The sequence below is a fragment of the Cnephaeus nilssonii genome (genome assembly GCF_951640355.1).
Source record: "Cnephaeus nilssonii genome assembly, chromosome: 5".
NCBI classification, from domain to species: Eukaryota; Metazoa; Chordata; class Mammalia; order Chiroptera; family Vespertilionidae; genus Cnephaeus; species Cnephaeus nilssonii.
In genome coordinates this window covers 31,296,203-31,318,891 of record NC_137076.1, presented here as the reverse complement: position 1 = coordinate 31,318,891, position 22,689 = coordinate 31,296,203, and the positions used below count along the sequence as shown (strand labels likewise).

General features: G+C 57.8%; 1 protein-coding gene across 2 annotated transcripts; it reads right to left on the bottom strand.

Annotated features, from left to right (window-relative positions):
* Positions 1–608: 608 nt before the first annotated feature.
* On the bottom strand, positions 609–21,928 carry REXO1 (RNA exonuclease 1 homolog). 2 transcript variants are annotated; one of them, XM_079770141.1, is made up of 17 exons: positions 21,457–21,928; positions 10,382–12,150; positions 9,052–9,156; positions 7,912–8,122; positions 5,950–6,113; positions 5,471–5,602; positions 5,255–5,378; positions 4,446–4,559; positions 4,175–4,312; positions 3,901–4,014; positions 3,198–3,271; positions 2,869–2,979; positions 2,176–2,291; positions 1,887–2,025; positions 1,606–1,726; positions 1,421–1,505; positions 609–1,332 (listed from the first exon to the last, which is right to left on the bottom strand). In XM_079770141.1, the coding sequence occupies exons 1-17, from the start codon at positions 21,611–21,613 to the stop codon at positions 1,311–1,313; spliced, it is 3,696 nt and encodes a 1,231-aa protein (XP_079626267.1). In that variant the 5' UTR covers positions 21,614–21,928; the 3' UTR covers positions 609–1,310. The 2 variants fall into 2 exon arrangements, with proteins under 2 accessions (XP_079626267.1, XP_079626268.1); XM_079770142.1 differs by having other exon boundaries at positions 610–1,505; positions 21,457–21,908.
* Positions 21,929–22,689: the final 761 nt, after the last annotated feature.

Sequence of the window (22,689 nt, the reverse complement as noted above, 5' to 3'; positions counted from 1 at the left end):
CCAAGCCCTGTCACCTTCCAGGCACCGGGACCGAGAGGAACCCTGGCCCAGGAAGCCCTCGGAGAGGGGCTGCTATGTCCTCGGCACAGGGCTGCCTCTTGGCCTTCAGCAAAAGCCAGAGGCAGGGGGCAGGGCCTCCTGGCAGCCTTCTTCCCAGCACCTTTCTGCTCCCACATCAGGACCTGGGCATTCCCAGCATCTCTTGTATCACAAGGCTTTTTCTGGCTTCACTCTTCACTTTGAATAAATTAAAAGCAGAATCATGAACAGTCTGGCTGGCCCTCCCACCCCGACAAGACACAAACGGGGTGGATTCAGGGCACTGCGCACACATTTCTGGGGATTGGCAAATGGTGCACCTCTCCATGCAGTTTCTCATTCAGCCCCTCACAGGACTTGCCTGGGAGCATGACAGGCCCCAGTCATCAAGACTGCCCAGAGGTCTCGGTCTGCGCGGGGAGTACTTCACCCCCAGGGCGGGGCAGCCTGGGAGCCAGAGCGGGCTGTCCTGCTCCCCCATTGGGCAGGTCCTGGCCATGGGGACAATGACCTCCGCGGAGCGTGTGGAGTCACACCTGGCGCCAAGAACACCACTGGACCCCATGGCATCTAAAATTCATACAAACATTTATTCTGTCCCTGCCTGGGGGTTGGGGCATTGGGGAGGGGGGCTGTGGGCTTTGACAACCAGCTCCCAGAGGCGGGACTCGGATGGGAGGTGTTCAGATGCCAGAGCCCTGGGGGCTGGCTCAGTTCCTGGAGGTCAGGGAGTCCCGGTGGGTTGAGGGGGACCAATTCCCACCCAACCAGGCCCAGGCTAGGCTGGACTCTGGGGTCCTGGTGGCTGTGGCAGCACCAGTTGATTGCTCCCCCTACCCCACTCCCATCCCCCAGGAAGGAAAGCAGCACCAGGGTCTTGCTCCTCCAGGTGGGGGGAAGACAACTTTGCAAGTCATCAGGTTTAAATTAAAAATAATAAAAATAACATACAAAATAAAAAAAGACAACCCCTGTCCAAACAAACCCATGACAAGACTGCCTGGCCCACTGGACACTCTGGCAGGTGAGGGGGGAGGAACAAGTGGTCAGCCTACAAAGGTCACTGCTGGGGACACAAGCAGGGCCCGGTGGGTGGTCCAGCCTCCACTGTCAGCAGCAGCAGTCTCCAGAAAAGAGCAATCTGGGGCAGACGCAGGGCAGGCACAAGGGGCTACACAGGGCCTGGGCTCTAGGTAGGTCCGAGCTGGGTCTGGGTGCCACGTGGCTCCTCCTGTGCTCTCCACTTTCGCATCTTGGTGACGTGGACAGGGTTAGCTCTCGAGATTTATTGCACTGTTTGGAAGAGGCCTGGGGCTAGAGGGTGTGCCAAGGGCAGTGGGAGGCAGGAGCAGGAGGGCGGGCGGGGGCGGGCGGCAGTCACCGCTTGGTCTTGGCATCTTCTCGAATCTTCCAGATCACCAGGTGCATGCAGGCGCTGGCATCCTCGCTGGAGCTGTGCCCATCCACTGTGGGGTGGGGGTTGGGGGCAGGTCAGAATGAGCCAGCCCTGGGGCCCCACTGAGCTCCCACCAACCCCTCTCCAGCCCGCCCCGCCCCACTGTTCACCATTGTCCTGAATGATCTGTCTGAGGTAGTCGGCCATGAGATTCCGAAGGGAGCGCTTGTAGGGGAGGCCCAGGCGGTGTGGGAAGAGCACAGACGTGTCCACCACGGTGCTGTGGATGACCTGTGGGACGGCAAGCCTGTCAGGGACTTCAGCGTCTAGGGCCCCGGAGGGCTGGGCTGCAAAGGCATCCAGGGCTTGTGAGGATTCCAGAGTGTCTGTCTGGTTACTGACCCACAGCCCCACCCGCCCTCTGAGGACAGAGCCTGGGGGGCTGGGATACCTTCAAGGCCAGCAGGTCGCTCTCCAGGCTGTGTCCGATGAGGATGGTATCAGCATTGAACATACTCAGCAAGACGGCCTGGACATCCCGGAGCGAGATACTTGTGTCCGCAAGGTCAGCCTCAGTCACTCCCGAAAACCTGGGGCAGGAGGGGCAGGGACCTTAGGGTGGCTGGGAGGACACCAGGGGTCCCCAACCTAGGAGCTGGGTTAAGGTCAGGGAGACTGGATCCTAGTGGGGTGTAGGGTTAGCACCCTGGGATCCCAAGCCCTTGAGGGTCAGACCATACCTTGTGTTGTAGTCCACAATCTCATTGTCCGGCTTGACGAAGGTGTCGTAAACAACCTGCATGTCGGTGTCCACCACTGTGACCCGTGTCAGCTCCAGGCCATACGTGGTATAGGACTGCAGGCCAGAGGACACTGTTCAGACATGCCCCATGGCCCGCCTTCCTCCCCGGGCACCCGGCCAGACAACCCAGCCCAGTGCTCACAACCCAGGCTGCCCCTGGCTCCTGAGCCCTGCAGCAGAGGTGCTGGCCCCAGGCCAGAGGACCTTCTGGGGCCTACCTAGGGGTCAGAGCAGGTGTGAACCAGGCGCCTGGCTCAAAACCTGCATTGTGTGCACGAAATCTGCACATCTGAGTGCAGAGGGCACCTTGAGTAAGGCTGTCCAGAGCGTGTGGTGTGTGCTGGGGTCAGGTAAGAGCATCTACTTGGTAACGGAGAAAAGCCCTTTCTGAGCAGATGCTGGTAAGGCTGTGAGTGAGCCTTAGAGTTCCAGACACAGCGTGATCCACAGGGAGGAGGACCTAATTAACAATCAGGTTCACAGCTCTTCATCTGCTCTTTATCCTGAAGTCTGCACTGGCCCAACGCTTCAGGCAGAGATGCTGGGACAGCCCCACGGAGCAGCAAGACCCCTGCACCCTATAAGGGCCATGAGTCCTTAGCAAGGGCCTGTGGTCAGCCAGACGACTCACCATTTCACAGTCAAGGGCATAGATTCCGGGGTGAGCATCTTCCGGAAGCTCTTTATCAAAGGTCTTCATGAACCCCTCAAGGTTTTCCTTGCGGCCGTCCTGCACGTGTTGCTGAGAGGAGGAATGTGAGGGTGGCAGGCTCAGAGGGTGGGAAGAAAAGCCAACGAGGCTGAGTTCTTGGGGCCAGGCTTGTGCATGGACTGAACTCCCCTTTCCATGGCAGATGAACCAAAGGACAGGAAGAGGGCAGCTGAAGGTAACCTGCTCCAACCAGGATCGGGTGGGGGTTCCTGGGAGAGGAAGTATCACGCAGGGCCCAGGAGACCTACCTTGGCAACCTGGCAGCCAGTGGAGCCGATGGCGGCCGAGCAGCACATGTACTGAGTCTCCCAGCCTCCAGCCACTGAGGGAGAGACAGAGGTCAGGGCAGTGCCCCCACGCCTCCTGCAGGTAGTTGCTGACACCCACTTTGCCTGAGCTGGCAGGGGCTTCCCAGGAGAGGGGACCCCAGCCCGTGAGGCCAAGGATTCCAGCCCTACTCCTGGGGGCAGCGGGCTCTCCAGGGGAGGATTTGGAATAGGCACAGCCCCACACCCCGCAAGGGCCCTTTCTCGGATTGGCAATGAGTACACATGCAGTGTGGGTCCCCTTGGGGCATGACTAAGGGAATGCTGTGCCCCAGGGAACCCTCCATGTGCCCCAGAGGTGGGTCTGCAGGCAGCCACAGACACTCCAGACCTGTGCGTCCCTGCGGGGGAGAACCCAGTAACACTGGCCATTAAGTGAAACCAGCAGCTGCAGGACAGGACAAACCCTTTGTTCCCAAACGCCCACGTATTTCTACAAGCGCCTATGTATCAAGATAGGGCAAGGGGGGCGGGGGTGATGAGGTTGTGTGGAGGCCTTCTTTTATCTGTGTTTAAATGTTGTGACAGAAAGGTCTTTACATCACTTTTGTCATAAAGTACAACAAAGGGAAACTAAAAAGGGTTTGAGGCGGTCAGAAGGGAGGGGGCCAAGTCGGGATCTCACCTCGATTCCGGCGGAGCCGCCCCCAATGGTAGTAACATTCTTCATCACGCACACAGCGGCCCGAAGGGGACACGAGGTACTCAGTGCCACAGCGACAGCAGACCCTGCAGGAGGCTGTGGGTGCAGAGAGGTAGACAGGAGGGAGAGGGAGGAGTCAGGCCAGCCCCCGTGGCCTGAACCTCTGTGTCTGCGCCCACCGACCATACTGTTCCCTCTGCCCGGATGGACTTCCCTGTGTGCCCGCCGAGAAGCACAGTGGCAAGAGACAACTCACAGTCTTTGGGCAGCTTCTCCTCAGCAGTGAAGATGACAGCGCCCCCCGGCCGCTTGGGGTGTGGGAAGGGGTAGCCGTTCTCCTTAAGCTGGTCCTCGGTGAGCAGGTACTCTTTGAGGCGGTCGTACAGGGCAGCCCCTGCAGATGACCGAGGATAGGCAATCAGCCCACAATGAGGTTAGGGATAGCCAAGGGTTAGGCAGTGGGTGGAAGGGAGGGGTGGCGGTGGGGGGCAGGCACTGACCCCAGGCTCTGGAGGAGCCAGGTTTACCTTTCAGATCCTCCACACGGGGGCTGCTCGGGCGGTTGACTGAGAAGCTGGTCTTGGCAGCCAACTTGCCCCCCAGCACCGCCTCATGGGACACAACCCTCCGGCCACTAGTTTCTGGAAAGGGGGAGAGGAAGGGTAAACTAGGCTCGACTCCCTCATCCTGCCCAAGAGCTCCCCTACTTCCTCTTCTGTTTCCAGGACAGCTCCCTACCACCTAGAGACGGGGGAGGCCCGACCCCATGTGACCCTGGGCCAATTACCCCACCCCCACATGAACTCAGGACCAGCAGGCCTTGTGCTGCCTGGAAGCCCCTCTGTCTTCCCTCCATCTCCCCCCGGTGGGGGTTTTCACCCTCCTAGGGAAAGACTTTAACATGAGATATAATGGCCATTTCGAACAGGAGGTGTGGATGGGGGGAAGGGAGGACAGCAGAGAACAGAGGAGGGAAGCACCCATTGATGGCTTAATGCGCCCTGGAGAGGCATCGCGAACGTCTTCCCGGGTTAATGCACAGAGCAGGCAGGCGAGCTTTGAAGAGGCAGCCCCATTAGCAGGCGGGAGGCCCTCGCTGGAGAGATCCCGCTTTCAGAGGAGCAGGGTGGTTAAGAGCGCGAAGAGGCTGTTCTGAGGGCATGGGGCCAATGCCAGCTTAGACAGAGCCTGACAGCCGGGGACCTTTTGTCTGAAAATCTTCGCGCTAAGAGCAGCAGAAAGGCCGCCAGGAGGGTCCCTACCACCCTCGGCAGAAGCCTCAGGGCCTGGATCTTCTGGATGCAGCACCTAAGCTGCCCTACACTGCCCAACTTACTGCTAAGACCAGGCACAGTGCTGGGGACCAGGCCCCGCAGCTTCTTGAGGGTGTTCACAGCAACATTCAGGTAAATGTTCTTGCTGGGGCTTCGGTCGTAGGCCACCTTCTCCTCATTCAGCGCCTAAACACGACACCATTCAGTCCTGGACACCCCGACAGAGGGTCCCAGCCCCCCTGCCCAGGACCTGGCCCTGCACCCCCAGGGTCACGCACCTTCTCTATGGCTTCCTGGTTGGAGGAGCAGAACTTGAGACACTCCTCAATGAACAGGTTGAGGTATCGTTGGCGGATGACGGTGGGGACTTTGCCCCCAAACTCTTTTGGGATAATAGGCTTCTTTAAACTCTGGAGGGAACATGGAAACAGCAAGGGTGGCACGCCCTGCTTGGTCCTCTGACACACTTCTTGGAACCCCCTCCACACAGAGTAGAGCCTGCTGGAATCTGGGCCTTAGTGACCACAGGGGTCATCATGGTCTGACTGGTGCCAAGAGATGACCACACCAGTGTTGACAAAGAGGGGGAGGGCTCATAGCAACTCTGTCTTCTCTCTCTTCTCAATGTTTCTGTGAACCAAAACTACTCTATAAAGTGAGAGGCTGTGAATTAAAGAGAAAACAAGGGAACAGGAAGACTGTGATGCTGGGTGCATCATGAGTGGGGTGCCCTGGCTCCTGCAGGAGAGGCAGTTACCTGTAAAGATGGGCTGTGTGCCACGCGCTTGGGGGTAACGGTGCTGGTGGTCTTGGACGCCATGCCTGACAGCGTGCGCGTCTTTAGGAGCTGGCTGCCCAGCTCGAGGCCATTGGGAGGCTGGCTGCTGCTGGCCGGGAGGGTCCTCTTGGTACCTGTGGAGGCTGGTGTGGGACAGGGGATGTGAGTGCAGGAAGACAGCGCACCCATCACCGAGCTGCAGAGCACTAGGCAGCTGCGATCGTTCAGCATCAGCAGGATGTGCATCTCAGAGCACAGGGGGAAGAGCAAGGGATGGGAACAGGGGCTATGGAAGGACATTAGGTTCTATCTGTTTTGGGGCAAGTCCATCGAGAAGGGGGACACAAAAATGGGGCTGTGAAGACCGGCAGGGTGGTCCGGTGAGTGGCTGGGGGCATGGGGAGCCTCTGCCACATGTTCCGGCCCCTGACTCCAAAGCATTGACGTCTGAGAGAGGAAAGGCCCTGGTTCCTGGGCTGAGGACCAGAGGGTCTGGGACACCCCAGCCTGGTCATTGTGACCCAGCCGGCCTGTCTGCTGCTGCCTCTGTGTTCTCCTCTCCCTTTGATGAGGTCACAAACCAGACAGTCTCCCGCCCCAGGTAGGGCAGTGTGGACAGGGAAGGTGCATCCCTGAGTGTATGGGCAGGGGACCTCTGACCAGCTCTGAGCCTGGGCTCAGCCCTGATAAAGTAACAGGAGCAGATGAGGAGACCAAGGCGCTGAATGGAGGGCCCAGGTCCCTGGCTCCTGGGAATCCTATGCCAAGGTTGGCCTTGTAGGCCACGTGGGAAGAAAGGGAGGAACATGCACTTTTCAGCTTTTAGGCTCATGCAGATGTAGAATTTCCTGCAGTGCAAGTGCATAGCACTGGGTGGGTCTCCCAAAACTCTAGGAGAACCATCTAGGCTCAGCAGAGCCAGGTAGTGTCTAGGAATGCTGGCTGCCACAGTGGTGACTATGGATGGCTGAGTGCAAGTTTATGAAATTGTACACATCTCAGAGTGCAATCTCCATTCCCTGGCCTAAACCATTGCTAAAAACCCATAACCATACCTATCACTGTCAAGTTCTAACTCAGGCGCTCTGGGGAGGGAGGGATCAGAATGTGGGCACACCAGGGAAAACCAGGGAAGCCTGTAGATGCCAGTACCTGCAGGACCACCACATGGAACCTGACTGCCCACTCAGCTGGCTATCCAAGGGGGTCTTTAAACCAGCAGCAAGGACACCCCGGAGTGGGGCAGACCTTTGGGCTGGGAGGCCGAGCCTGCATCTGAAGAGCTTCCAGGTGGCTCCCACAGCCTGACCTGCCACATTTCCTCAGCTCCGGTACCACCACAGAGACACTCCCACTGAGTGTGCAGGCCCACTCTCAGACAAGGCCCAGTGGAGAAAAGTGCCCCTCAGAGAAGAACGAGGAACAAATACAGCACCCAGCCCCTCTCCCAGATCAGCTGGCTCAGTTCAATTAGGGCCTGAGACCTTGGATTACATCCCCAGGCCAGCTCCCCCTTCCTAGCACCACTGTCTGGAGCCCAGTGCCCACATTCAGACCAGCCCCCGCCAGGCCACAGGCCTCCAATACCTCAGGAACATGGGGGAGGCAGGGACACAAAGACCAGGCAAGGACAGAGTGGGAGGGCCACAGAGTGACCTCTGGGTCAGGGGCTTGGGAGGGAGGCGGGAGGCCAGTGCTGAGGAGGCTTGGGTCTGGCAGACAGACACCCCTCAGACTCTCTACAGCCAGCCCCCCAAAGCCAGGAGAGGCCCAGAGCCACTGGGCACTATGCCAGGCCTGCCCTAGGCTCCTGTTAACAGTCAGGAGACTTTCTCCCATTTTATAGACAAGCACATTGAGGCCAGGCCAGACCCTACTCAAGGCCACCACTGCAGGTACACTGGGAGCCTCGCCTCCCGAGATCCCTGCCCTGGGACTCACCTGCAGCCAGGCAGGGGTTGGGGACGTGGGCAATCCTCCTCTTCTCTCCGGGAACTGAGATGTGGATGGAGGTCGGCTTCTCGGCCGGCTGCTGGGCAGCCTGGAGCCAGCTGGCTGACTCCTTCTGAGCCTGCTGAGCTCGCCGGTAACATACTTCCTGGGCGGTGGGGAACCGGGTGGGGGGGGCCAGGCCTCTCCTCACGGGCTCTGACTGGGTGATGAGAAATTCCAGAGCCCAGCTGTATGTGAGGGGCACCCAGAGCAGTCCGCCAGGGGCAATAGGCTGATGGTAGAGCCACTGGCAGGGAGGCAGGAGCTCCAGGGTAGGGGCTAGGCAGGATGCACCCAGCTCCGCCTTCAGAGCTTGCAGATGCCCTGGAGGAAACCAGCTCCGCACTGTGGCCCTTTGGGGGGCTGGAACACACGTTGCTCCACTTCTGGGTGCCAGCATGGTCCTGTTCTCCTGGTCTCTGGTGCCTAAGAGCCTAGGCTGTGCCCTCACCCCTGATAACAGGCACTGGCAAGTGGAAATCCCTGCCTCTGATTAGATTGACACACTAAGCCAATCCTACTTGACTGATCTTCTCTAGACTAGCTTTCAGAATCCCAGGGCTCCTGGGATCAGATTGACACACTGATCCAACCCTACTTAATCTGATCTTCTCTGGACTGGCTTCCAGAATCCCAAGGCTCCCTCAGGACTGAATCAACAGGAGGGAGCTCTGAGTCCGGAGCGTGGGGCCCATCCTCTGCTCAGCCCTCCCTGTGCCAGGTCACTGAGTACCCCACAGTGACCTGACAACCACTCCTGTCTCTGGGCCAAGGGGAGGAAGCCAAGGCTCAGAGAGGTTTGGCCACTTGCCCAAGATCACACAGTGCAATTCGGAGCAAGACAGGGACCAGGCACTGTGACCCTGTGGGAGGGCTCACCTGCATCTCTCTCCCCTGCTCTGGACCCTGCTCCCCACAGCATGGAGCACAACTCAGATTGGATGTGGGTCCCAGGCACTTCTCTGCCAGGACACAGGGAGTGTTGAACTGCGTCTGCCAAATAAACCCATTGACCTTGTTCTGCAGACAGGAGATCCTTTCGCTGGAGTCCTGCCAGCCTCCACCCAGGACCCCAGTGCAGACCCTTACCTCCTTGCCTTGCTTGGTGAGATGAGAGATCCTCCTCTTCTGCCCAGGGAACAGAGTGGTCAGACCCAATTGTTCCTTGTCCTCCACCTTCTCTTCTTTGGGGGGCTGGAATACATGTTCATCACTCAATAAGGTTCTCTCCCTGGCCTCACTACCCATACCTACACAGCCAGCCTGGGGGTCAAGGGTGTGATTCCTAGGCTAACATAGGGAGTAGGGTGGGAAGGGTGGGTCCTCACCCAGCCCTACCTACAGCTCAGGAAACAGACTCAATGCCTCCCAGCCAAGGACCCTGGGTGCCAGCCCAGTCCTGAGCAAACTTCCCATGCCTTACTGGGGATGAAGTCTGCAGATATGCCCAGCAGACCAACTGCTTCCTGCTCCCCTCCCTCCTCCGCCCATCTGCCTGCCGACCCTGCCCATGACAGGGTTCAGAAACATAGGAACCAAGGGGATGAAATCAGATGGCAATGCCTCAGAGGGCTGTGAAGAGGACAATACTAAGGGAACAAGGAGCCAGAGGTCAGACCCTGAGGCCCCACACAGAAGCTGAAGGTTTCTATGCAGGGGCTGATCTATCCTGCTGTTTCGCCCAGCCGAGTGGCTGAGTGGTTGAGCAATGATCTATGAACCCGGAGGTCACAGTTCGATTCCCAGTCAGGGCATATGCTCGGATTGTGGGCTCAATCCCCAGTGTGGGGTGTGCAGAAGGCAGCCGATCAATGATTCTCTCTTATCACTGATGTTTCTATCTCTCTCCCCTCCTCTCTGAAATCAATGAAAAATACATTTAAAATAAATAAAGCAAGCTCCCTCTGGTGGCTGATATGGGAACATGGGATGAGGAACAGATTGGGGCTGGCAAAGGTTTGGGAGGGAGGGGAGAGAGAGGAGGGAGGGTAGAGGGAAGAGAGAAGAGATGAGGATGAGAAGGGGTCAGGGAAGAGGGAGACAGGGTAGAGGGGAGGAGAGAGAAAGTAGTGAAAGAAGGGGGAGGGACTGCAGGAAGAGGGGCTGGAAGGAGGAGGAAAGGGGCTAGGGAAGGGAGAAAGAAACGGAAGAGGGAGAGGGGGTTGGCAGTACCCCACTGCTGGATGCTCTTAGACGCTGTCACAGAAGCCCCACCGGGTAAGCCAGAACTCTGCCAGAGGGCCGTAAGTCAGTGTTCTCTTTCTAGACAGGGATCAGGGGGACAGCAAGCAGCCACGAGGGTCCCTTAATTTTGGACGAGTTAAGAAGCCATCTCCACCTCTGCACTGAGACTCCAGTCACAGGGAGACTCTGAGGACAGAGTGCCAGCAGCCCTCCTGAGCCCAGCCCAGCCCCTCACCTGCCGGGCCTTCCGGCCCCTGTCCTCCATCTTGACACAGGTGGATTCGTTGAAAATGCGCAGGCACTCCTCCATGGGGTCAGAGTCAAAGTCGACCTCCTTCTCCAGGGCAGAGTAATCCACATCTTTGCCTGCCCCCAAGGAGGAAGAGGAGGAGGAGGAGGATGTGGAGGAGGAGGATGAGAACAAGAGGGAGGCTGGGCAAGGCGAGGGGTGAGGGGAGGCCTTGAGGCGCTTGTGAGGCCCCCGCGTGGCTGAGAGGCCCAGGCTAGAGTCCGAGTCCGAGTCCGAGTCTGAGCTGGAGCTGAGGTTGGGGAGGGCAGAGGGACACGGTCCAGGTGCCGTGGGCCCTGGATCCTCATCCTCACTCTCATCCCCAAAGAGGTCTGCATGGCTCAGGGTCCGCCTCTGCAGCTTGGGGGCCTGGGAGGTGCCCTCATCCAGTGAGTGGGCCTTCCGCTCCACCAGCTTCCCAGATGGGGTTTTCCCCCCCGTCCTGTCTGGCAGCTGGGAGGCATCCCCGCCAGTGGGGCTGGGGCTTGGCTGCAGCCGAAGCTGGTCAGTCCGGCCTTTCCCTGAGCTGACCACTGAGGTGGCCAGAGATGGCTTTTTCTTGGTCCCTTGGGGCCTCTCTGCCCTGCGCTGGGGGATGCTGGCCTGTGAGACCCTCTTGTCCACACAGGGCTTCACAGCTGGCCTTTTGTGCTCTCCATCCTTACTCCTGTCTGTTTTCCGAACACCATCCCTGGGGCCAGGGGCCGGTGGCACCCCACTTTTCCTCTTCTTGGATCTTCCCTTCTTGTGGCTGCTGCATTCTTTCGAGGCCCTGGCTGGGGAGGAGACAGGCTTGGCCAGGCATGCCCCCTTAGGGTCCTTGGGAGGCTGCCCAAGGTCCCCCACATCATACTGCACAGCTATCTCCTTGGTCTCCCGAAGGCCGCCCTCCTCGGGCTCCTGGCCCTCCCTGGAGCCTGGCTTGCCAGGACCCTTGCTCTCAGCTCCTGCCTGGGCCCTCAGGGGGGTGGCAGTGGCAGGCCTGTCCCCCGGAGCTGCAGTAGTATCATCATCTGAGTCAGAGAATCTGGCATCGCAGCCACCAAAGGGGTCGCAGGGCTTCTTGAGGGCGGGTGTGTAGGGCTCACTGTTGGCACGGGAGCCCCGGGGTCGTTTAGGGGCCCGGCTATCCTTGGAGCTGGCCCTGCTGAGTAGCCGAGCGGAGAAGTTGGACAGTGGGTCATACTCCAGGTCAGTGGACGGCTTGGAGTCATCCACCACATACTTGCTGCTGGAGACTGGGCGGCTGTACCGTCTGGGCTGGCTCACGGCCTTGGGGACGTACTCCAGAGCACCACTGCCCCCTCCGCCGCGGCCCTGAGCAGGGTCCAGAGAAGCCAGCAAGTACTTGCTGCCCAGCTCAGTAGGAGCGGCCAGTGGGGTGGGCTGGTAGCTAGCATTGGGGCTTAACAGGCTTCGGCCACCAGGGTTGTAATCAAAGGACAGTGGGAAGGCATCCTCATCCAAGCTGGTGGCAGGGCCATGGGGTGCCAGGGTTGGGACCTCAGCAGAGACGTGCTCGCGGGCTGTCTCCAGGAGCTCCTGGTACCGCCGCTGCTCTATCTCCACCTCAGAGCGCACGGCCTCGATGGCCTGGTTGACCAGCTCCAGCTCCAGGATGTCTGAGTGGGGCTCGTCCCCTCTGCCCAGGACGCCATTCTCCCTCTGTGCTGGGAGCTTGGGCAGCTCAGGGTTGTACGGGTCATAACCAAGCCCTGAAACAGGAAGAGGGAGGAAACAGCGGTGAGCAGGCTGTGAAGTAGCAGCCACATGAGGCAGCAACCAGCCACTGCCTTGACCCAGATAACTGGCCTTCCAGAACCTAGCAAGGACTAGGTTTCCAGCAGACCCCATTGAGGCTCAGCCTGCACAAGGATTCCAGAGCTCTCCTCCATCCAGGCCCTCCCTTGCAGAGGCTGGTAAGTGGGGTGAGAGGTATAGAACCCTGGCCCCAGAGACAGCCACAAGGTTAAGAGACTGTCATGGCCTCTGGGACAACAACTGGAAGGGGTGGAGACTTGACAGAGAAGATCCAGAAGCCGGGTGAGATGGTGATGAGATTCCCTACACGGTAGCTACCCCCACACTGCTTCCTGCATCTGGGAGCTGGAAGAATGATGAAGGGGGCCTGACATCCAGGTAGGTCATAGGGCACAAAGATGCTTGACAGGGTGGGATGGGAGTGTGTTCAGAGCTCCCTGACTCAGGGCTGAGGGTGGGAGGGGAGCAAAAACCAACAGGGTCTGAGGCATGCAAGACTCTGTCCCACACATCCTCCTGCAGGGCTGTGTCTGTACAAGTGAGAAAATGGAAACCACCACTAAGAAGCACTGTGGACAAGGGACACCCACACACTTTTAATGGAAAACAAGAGGCAGGAGGCAATCAATGGGGTGATCCCAAGGGTGTAAAAAGGAAAAAGTACATGCTAGAGTTCAGCACAACCCCAGGGCCAACTGTGTTGGCACAAACCTCAGGACTCACTTATCGACAGAGGTACAGACATCTTCAATGAAATATGAGCAAATACAGCACATTGCAAGAAAGGAGTAATGTACATATTCAAATATACCAATCTACCATAAATATTCCAGAGTTTACAGTGTTCATCACTAGAAATTCTATCAGATATAATTCTCAATCATCGCTAAAGAAAAAGCCAATGGAGTTGATGCCCTGTGGTTGGAGAATGACAACTGATTCTCCCAGAGCCAGCCCTGCCCATCCCTGGACTTAGACTGTGAGGCCGAGTGCGGACCTCTGGCCTCCAGGACTGTCAGAGAATCCATCTGTGCTGTGGAAGGTACTCAGGGTGTGGTGACTTGCCATAGCAGCCCCAGGAAACTCATGCAGCCTCATTTAGGGAGAAGTCCATGCGGCTGGCTGCCCACAGGTGACAAGCTTTGCAGGGGACAGTGGCTGGGCCTGGGCTGCCTTTGGGGAGGGGATGAGGGAGGAATTCATTGTAGATGTGTAGTCTGGCTTTTAACTTGCGTTCCATTTTTGAAATTATATTCAGAAAGGTGAAAGGAACCATGTACCTATGCTTCAGCTGACGGAGGCCAGGCCAGGTCTGGGGGGTGGGAGATGGGAGGTAAAAGGACACAGGACTAGATGCCAGTGACAGAACAAGTTCCAAAGTCCCAGGGGCTCTCCTTGTGGGGTGTTCACAGGAGATGCCACTTAATACCTCCCTATCACAGTGGAGAACGCTGGGGTGTAAGGATTCGGGGTCAAGACTCATAATCCTGCCCTAGCTGGTTTGGCTCAGTGGATAAAGCGTCAGCCTGTGGATTGAAGGGTCCCGGGTTCGATTCCAGTCAAGGGCACATGCCCAGGTTTCGGGCTCGATCCCCAGTGGTGGGCATGCAGGAGGCAGCCAATCAATGGTTCTCTCTTATCACTGATGTTTCTATATCTTTCTTCCTCTCCCTTCCTCTCTGAAATCAATAAAAATATATTTAAAAAGGAAGGAAGGAAGGAAGGAAGGAAGGAAGGAAGGAAGGAAGGAAGGAAGGAAGGAAGGAAGGAAGGAAAAGACTCACAATCTTCCTACTTCCAGTGAGGGACAGGGTAAAGGGACCATCCTGAGGGAAGGCTAGAGACCCCAGGAGTGGGATTGAAGCTGCCCTCCCAGCCCACCCTAAACCCGGGATGGGTCCCTAAGCACCAATGGCAGACCCACCCCAGCCCAGCACCAACTGCATAAACAGACTACAGCCAATGTTCCCTCCCTCCCCCAGTCCTGGCTGCCAGCAGAGTGGAGGAGCCCAGGCCAAGGCCACCAGCCAAGAGCTGGGGTCACTTACTGGGCATTTCCACAGAGGGATCTGTCAGGTTGCGCTAGTCTCTGGGGGTCTCCAGCTCAGGTCACCTCGCTCCCTAACCTCCCTCCTTCAGTTAAGACGGCTCCTGCCCTCCTTGTGGGAAATGGAAGCAAGGACCCACCGAATGGGAAGTCCTTCCTCTCCCAGGACAGGTTGGCAGGACCAATGGATGAGGGTCAGGACCCAAGCAAAACCATTCCACAAAGGGTTCTCCAAGGTCAGGTCAGAATGCAGAGCCTGGGGATTTTCAGCCACTTTGGATTTGAACCAAAAGGGTTTCCCCCAGGAGCCTATGCTTTGGAAGCCAGGTGGAGGCGGCACTGTGCCTGGAAGCAGGGAGAAGGGTGGGGACCCTGCAAAGTTCCTGAGACCATCTGGTCTCACTGGCTCAGCTGGACCGGAGGCAGAGCTCTGGCTTTCTCAATGGGAGCCTGTACTGGCATGTTTCCTAAGGGCCATTACACCTGCTCCACCCCCTCCTGTTCCCAGGAAGCCCCTGAACTTGCTTGCAAGGTAGGAAGGGTATCGCACTGAGGGGTCTGAGCCACTCACTCTGAAGGGATGCAGCTCCTAGCCCAAGGTGGGGCATTCTCAGACCCAGGTAGAAGCTGCCTCCCTGCTCCACCCACTGCACCAAAGAGCAAAAGAAACCGCCCAAGGCAGGCTTGGGTCAAGGTCCTGATCCTGCCCTTCTGGGGCCTCAGTTTCCCCACCGGTACCATAAGGCTATTGTAACCAGCCTAAAGAACTCTAGACAGGCCTGGGAGCTTCCAGCACATAGGCCAAGGGTTTTGCTGTAGGCCTGAGGCCAGAGCTCAGCCCCTGAGGCAGGCACCTCCCCCAAGCTGCCCCAAGGTTATCTGAGGGTTGGTGAGGGATAAAATACAGAAGGTACTTGTTCATGACATCTAGCCCCCTGCCCCGCCTGCCTTGGAGGGCCAGGTCCCTCGGGGCACCTGTCAGAACTGGAGAAGCTCCCAAGAAAACGTTTGCCAGCAGCCTGATGCCCTGGGGGCCTTGTCAGCCCACTGGTGGGGGCAGTCAGAAGGCAACTCAACAGGTGACCTTGAGGTTGGGAAGAGGTCCTCCAATTATTGGGGATTAATTTGGGTGGAAGACAAAATCTCTCCTTTGAGGGTTCACACCAGTAAGCATGCCTCCAGTAAACAAGATTAATTGGGCTGTTTTTCAGAAAAGGGAGCAATCTGGGAATGACTAGAAAAAAAACCAAAAGCCTGGCTGCAGGAGTTACACTCCATGAGAAGTCAGAGCCCAGACCTGGTTCCCGTCCCTACTCCAGGGCGAGGGAGGGGCTGGCTGCTGCCTGGCTCCTGGAACAACCGTGAGGTGGAGAGCCTGCCTGGGGGTCACCTGAAAGATGTCCCTTGGGGAGGCCCCTCACTGGGTCAGGGAGGAAGAGGGGGAGCCTGAGGCCTCTTCCAGCCCCCACAGCTCACCGTCCCCTTGTGTTTGGCTCTGTGGGCCCAGCCCCACACCCATAGCATCTGGCCCAGCTGAAGGAGAGAGCGATGTGGCTCCCCTCCTGGCTCCAGCACCAGGGTGGCTCCCTTAATGACCTTGTCCCCTCTCGGACTCTCTGATCCTCAGTTTCTGGGACAGGCGTCTAGCATGGCAGAGATCAGGCCTCTTCCCCCATCTTCTGGGGCCGTGGGACACTGAATGGGGAAAATGTACAGGCCGGGGCATGGGTATGGAGGGGGGAAGGTGGGGGGCGGTGTAGAACACCACTGACCACTGAACCCTCACAGGGTGACCCACAAACAAGTCAGGTACAGGCCTTTCCCAGTCCTGGCGGGCACCTCCAACCCCTCCAGATCTTTCCTCTGCACAAAAACGCTTCCCCGCTCTGGACCTATCCCAGTCTCTGCTCCCACCACACCCTCCATTCCAGAAAACACAGGCACCCTTCCCTAACTGCTGCACACGGAATCAATGACAAGACATTGAGTGGACTGGTAAGGACCCCACTCGGGGAGGATGTGACCCACTGTCTCTGGCTTCTGAAAGCCCAGCCATCACCCACCCCTTCTCTCCCTAGTCTGCCCAAGGACTGAAGATAAGTGCGGGACTGCACAGCGGTTCCCCCAGCCTCAAACCTGATAAGATGTCAGCAGGGACTCCTCCAACCCAGGTGGCAGTCACAGCCTGTTGATCTGCCCTCCCACCGCCAGCAGAAGTACTGGGGACACCAGGAGAGACGCAGTCCCTGCCGCACAGGAGATAAGCGGGGACACAGGACTCGTCATGGTGGAACTAGACCCTCCTTGAATGGCAGAGGCCTTGAGATGGAGCCAGAAGACCCAGGACATTCAAGGCTGCAGTGGTAGAATAGGTGCAGGGGGAGGCCAAGGGCTCAGGGTCAGAGTACTCCACACTCGAGGCTTTTCTGGCAAGTGGAATCTGGCAGACAGTACCCCCAAAGGCTATCCCCACTGGAGGGCCCCCCAGGTCCTTAGAGGGCTGGCCGCCACTCCTTCCCCACAAACCCAGCCTCTCTGCTCCTGGACCCCCACTCCTGGACAATGGGCCCCTCCAATGGACAGGCCAGGAGCATGAAGCCTAGGGGTGAAGGCACCGGGCGACTCACACATTCTGAACCAGAGGAGAGGCACCCATATTGCCCATTGTGCCCTGGGGAGGGAACATGGAGGCCACCAGGAATGTGCTCCCAGGTATACATGGGGGACATCCAAGACATGCCCCTGCTAAGGCTGGCTGCATCTAGAGGAGCAGGTCTGGGGTCCTTCTCCCCACCTGGCAGGGACCACATACCTGCCTCTGGGGCCGGTAACACTGGAAGAGTTGGGACACTGGTTTGAGGCCCAGACCCCGGACAGCCTCAACTAGCACCCCTCAGCTCTAGGGAACAGTGCAAGGCCAGGGCCTCAGTGCAGCTGCACCACACAGCCAGCTCCGGGGAAGGAAGAGGCCCGGCCAGACCTGGGACCACCACAAAACCCACTCTGTATCCCCGAGCCACCCTGGCATCAGTCATTACACTGGCTGCCGGACCACCCTGCTCCCCAAATCTAGATCCTGGGTCCAGGCTGCCCTTGAAACACCCACTGCCTGGGGCTTAGCAGCCTGGATCCTAACGACAGGCTATGCTTCAAAATATGCAAAATACATGACAGCATAAAAACTCAAGGAAAGAGCCAGAGGGGTGGGCCGCAAGGGCAGACAGGCACCCTGGGGTGGGTGAAAGGTATCCTTTTCTCCTTCTAACGTGTCCGTCCTCAGTCCGTGACAGCACGAATCACTTCAGTGAGCCCAATAAAGAAAGCTTCAAAACAGAGTGCCCCCACTCGTTCTGGTCCCGGTGCATCTCCAATTCCCCAAACACATGGGACACGTGGGCTTTCTTTCCAATGGGTGATTCTGGGGTCACCTCCTCTACGGTGCAGGCCCCCAGGAGCGCCCGGCCCAACAGTGACCTGGCAACTCCAAGCACCTTCACATGTTCTGCGTGAAGATAGGGCAAAGCACATCCTAGTCAGGGGAGACGGAGGCTGCACTCCCATAGGCAGTCACAGGACGTGGGGCCAAGACGAGTGGGGTGCCAGCTGCATCCCCTAAGAAAGAGTCCACACACAGGGGTTACACATGAGCACAGTGGCTTTTATTACTTGACTCTGCAGGCAGGTGCTGGGGAGGAGGTGACAGGGCTGGCTCCTGAAACAGAGCCCACACCCCTGCTCTGTGAAGGCCCTCTTGGGCTACGCTCCCACAGGAGGGACACCAGTCTCTCCAGACAAGCAACTGTGATATGTGACTGCCAAGCAGGTGGGGACAGAACTGGCCTCTAGGACACAGAGGGACAAGTATCACCAGGATGTGCCTGGAGTGAATGTGGTCCAGGGCCCTCCGGACACACCCTCCCATCACCTTCCAGGCCCTGCCTCCTCTATCCAGCAGCTCAACACACTGACCCCCTGACCAGTACAAATGTCTGCAAAGGTCTGTGGGATGAATGACTGAACGGAATACCAGCCAAGAGCCACAGCCCCTCAATGCCTGCAGCATGTCCATTCCTGAGGACACAGGCCTCTGTCGTGATCAGAAGATAGTCCCTTCAGGACAGACAGTTACCAGCAGCCACACAGCAAAATTAACTGGCTCTGAGTCCCCCCATCTCCCCGTCTTTGGGGCGGAGTAGCTGGACCGCGGTGGCACTCCCAGGGCCTGTGCTAGAAAAGGACAAGTTACAAGTCAGTGTGTCAATGGAGACCCCTGCCAGGACTGCTGGGGATGGGAGTGGTGCTGGGGGACAGCCGCTCCTCCCCCTTTCACGCTCCTCCAAACCACAGAGCATAAGAACATCCCAAGTCTCCCAGTGTACTGTTTCCTTGTCTAGAATCCTGGATTGCTGCCTGCCTCCCAACCTGCTTCCAATACCAGGTAATACTCGTACTCATCCTTCAAGGCCCAGCTCAGTAACCACATGCATAGGGACACATGCCCAACTTCCCTACAATCCCACGTGCCAAGTGTTCTCTCTCTGGATCTCAGCCCACATCTGTTATGCTGGACACGCCTCCTTTGCTTCCAAAGCCTGGTTCATAGATACTAGTGAATCCACACAGACCTGGAGGAGCCCTTTTGGAGGTCCCCAGGGCCAGCTCCTGATCTTACAGATGACCTGCATGTGTGGGTCCAGGCCAAGGTCACAGCCTGCGAAATGACCAAGTCCCACCCATCAGCTTCCCATCCTATTCTCCTTCAGCAGCCAAAGCAGCAAGCAGGAAAGCAGTTCCCCCATGAATGCCTCAAATGGCGCAGGCTGACCCCTGCAGGGACTCCCGAGGACCTGCCATCACAGAGGAGGAAGGTGGCCGGGAAACACCTCCATGAATCAGTCAGTCTGCCCAGACTGGCCCCTCCGTTCCCACTTTTCATTTCTTTCTGTGTTCCATTCTCTGTCGTAAATCAGACCACACCAGCCAGACTCCACCTGCTGCACACGTGCACCTCAAAGAATAACAAACCCAACTCCGGAGCACCCACCACTCAGGTTAAAAAACATCTGACGGAAATTATTTTGTAAAGGGGATTCTGAGGTGGGTGGGGGTGGAGGAAGACCAAAAAGCAGGAGAAAGGGTTTCTGCAGCGGCTCAGGAGTATCAGACAGAGAGGATGCGGCGCTGCTTTTTGTTGAGATCTAGTTTGCAGAAAAGATACCTGAGGCAAATAACACTAACCAGTGGGAAGCCAGGCTGCCCCCTCCGTCTGGCTTTTTGCACAATAGAAAGTGAAGCCAAAATGCCTTCACTTGGGTGCCACACCCAAGCCCCCCGACAGCAGTGGTCCCCCAACCCCATCCAGGGTTCTTGAGCTCCTGTGCCTTTAGCCTCTGGGCCTAAGGAGCTAAGGGAGGTGGTGCTTTTTAGGGTCTGCCATCCCTATAGGCCTTGGCTAGCTCCCCCATCACATTCCCAAAATATACAGCAGGTCAGTGCTGGGACACTGATCACATTGGTACCACAGGCACTTGGGGTTGGTAAACCTGTGTGTGTAAAGGGGCCATGCTGGGCACTGTGGGGTGTTGGGGAGCATCCTTGGCCCCCACCCACTCAATGCTAGCAGCACCCAGTCATGACAATCACAGATGTGCCCAGACATTGCCCAGTGTCCCCTCGGCGGAGGCGGAGGGGGGAGGGGGAATTGACTCGTTCAGGTACTGCCCAGGTAACATGCACACTCTGCATGACACATCCACGTCCCTCCTAGTGCAGCCACCTTCCCTGGCCCCTCCACAAATCCCACCTACTCACCACACACTTCTGGCAAGCCTGGGCCCAGTCTCTGCTCTACGGATCAACACTAAGCAAAGAATCCCAAAATACACACGCCTGGATCGGGCAAGAGGCAGGTCTTTACAGATCCTAGGCCACCTGGAGGGGCCGCCTCGGGAAACAGAATCCCACTTAATCAGCGTGGCAGGATCACAACTTTGGTAAAAAGACACAATGCCTTTTGTTTCTAAGGCTGGGAGGACGAAGAGCAAGCTGGCCCTTGTCTTTTGATTTTTTGGTACTCGCCAATGTTATTGAAATGAACATTACTCTGAGTCTTGGGGGGAAAAAACTGATTGAATGGAAGGGCCTGTGTGAGGATGAACCACAAACAGAAACTCGGCTCATTTTACCAGTGATACAGGTAGTGTGAGAAGTGAACTCAGTGCGGGCAACAAGTACAAAAAGGACTGCTTTGACAACCCACAGCACCTTCACTTCTACTCCCATCTTTGCAGAAACATCAGGAACAACAGAACCACCCACCCTGTGCAGCAGAGAAGGCGCCTCCTCTGGGAGGCCTCAAGCTTCAATCCCAGGAACCTGGTGGCCCCAGCTCCCTGGGGGGCTGGAGCCACGCGTGGACGCACAGCTTCCAGGGAGGAACATAGAGATAAAAGTGGCCTCAGCGAGAAAAGAAAGAACCTATGGCCAGAGGTTATTAATGTCTCTGCTCAAATCTCACACCTCCTGACCTACAAGAAGCCCTGCCAGATCCCTCGCAGCTCTCACCAAACTCTGCCATGACAGTGACAATCGCCACGATGATATCTAAAGAGAAGCAAGTCCATTAACATTCGCTGCTCAACCCAAAGCAGGACATTCCTTGGAAGCCTGCCGCGCCCCCCCCCCCCCCCATCCCGTTCTTGTCAAGTGGTTTTGACTTATTCCCTGTACAGTTTCGTCTGACAACGCGGCTTTACAGAGTAGGTGCTCTTAATGAGGGCGCAGCCGGGGAATGAGTGCGGAAATAAACAAGGACTGCCACAACACGTGAGGTCCAGGGAAGCGGTGGGGATGGTCCCCGCTCCCCAGGAGCTCAGACGCTAATTAGGGCAGGAGTCCAGGGCCTGCCAACCAGTGTCCGCTCGCTCGCTTCCCGAGCCCCGCGTTATCTCACTCCACCCTCGCGGCACCCCTAGGAGGGCATGTTCTCCCATTGTTTACATTTTATACTTCGTGTAAACAGAGGCTTACAGAGGTCCCGCTACTTGTACCGGGCCCCGAGGTGGGTGGTCCCGGTGCTGGCTGGAGGAACGTTGCCCGCAAGAGTGTGGGGAGGGGGCTGGGCTGCAACTGGGGGGCCGGGGGAGCACCTGCGGTGGAGTTCAGGCCCGGGCCGGGAAGCCTAGCCCGCGGCGGACGAGCGGGCGGGCATTACCTGCTGCGGAGGGCGCCGCTCCGCCGCCGCCGGGCGCGCCCGGACCCCGGGCCCCGCGGTGCCGGAAGTGGCAGTAGGGCCGCCGGCAAGGACCCCCGGGCGCCCCAGACCAATAGGGACAGTCGATGGCCCGGAAGAAGCCGGTGGAGCGTAGCATGGTCCGTCCCGTGGGGAGGCCCCAGCCCGGAGCCGCCCACGTCCCCGGGCCCCTCACTGGCGTCGCGGTCGCCTCCGCCCGCGCTTCACAGACCCCGACGCCGCCATCTTGCTCCGAGGCCCCCAGAGGCCCCCGGACGCTGCCGTAAAGCTCCGGGGAAGAGGCTGTCCACAGCGTGCCCGATCAGAAACTCCTGATCTCGCGGAATCGAGGCGGGTCGTAAGCCCCTGGGTCGAGACAAGCAGGCGTGAGAGATGGGGTGGAGGGTGCAGACTGTTCTGCCTGAGGCCTCCGGGAGCCTCGCCGGTGCCGCCACCCGGTCTTCAGCGGCGGCAGTAGCGCCATCTTGAGCCCAAGGTCCCTTTGGCGTCTGAGCTGTCCACGGCGCGCCTGACGAGAAAAGCCCCCCTATGGCTCATTTGCGTTTAATTTGCGTCATTAGCATGTTCTTCTGAAGCGCCCTCTGCTGGAAAAGATGAGTCCTACACCTAGCAACCCCAGTGCTTCAGTTACTCCACGCTCTAACACTCACCTCCGCCCTGGTATACAGTTGGTTCGCAGTAGTGCTTAATTTCTCCCACCTGTATTCATGTCAGCACTCTAATCCCCAGGCCCAGAGGAGTCCTGTTTTCATTCATTAATTTTCCCACCAAATACTGAGCACCTGCTCTGTGCCAGCTGTTATAGATGCTATGCTGAACCGTCTTTTGTTTAGCCGTTAATCCGAGGATGGACATTTGGGTTGTTTCCACCTTTGCCTATTGGGAAGTGTGCTGCTGTGAACACAGGGGTAGGTATATTTGATTATCACTTTGTTTCAGTGCCAGTGTTTTAAATGATGTAAACTTGTTGCCCGTGTTTAGAACTTGGAGAGATGTCACATAAAAACTGCAATCCCCACCCTCTCTATGAACCGTTGGCTACCCTGGGCCCACCAGATGGCAGTTGCCAAGCAGCCCTGTGAACAGGTTGGGAGGTCTGTGCAGGTCCCCTCTCTCCCAGCCCACCTCTCTCCTTACTCCAGCTAACTGGCCTTGTGGGCACTTGAGCTTGAGACCCCTCACCCAGGGGTCTCT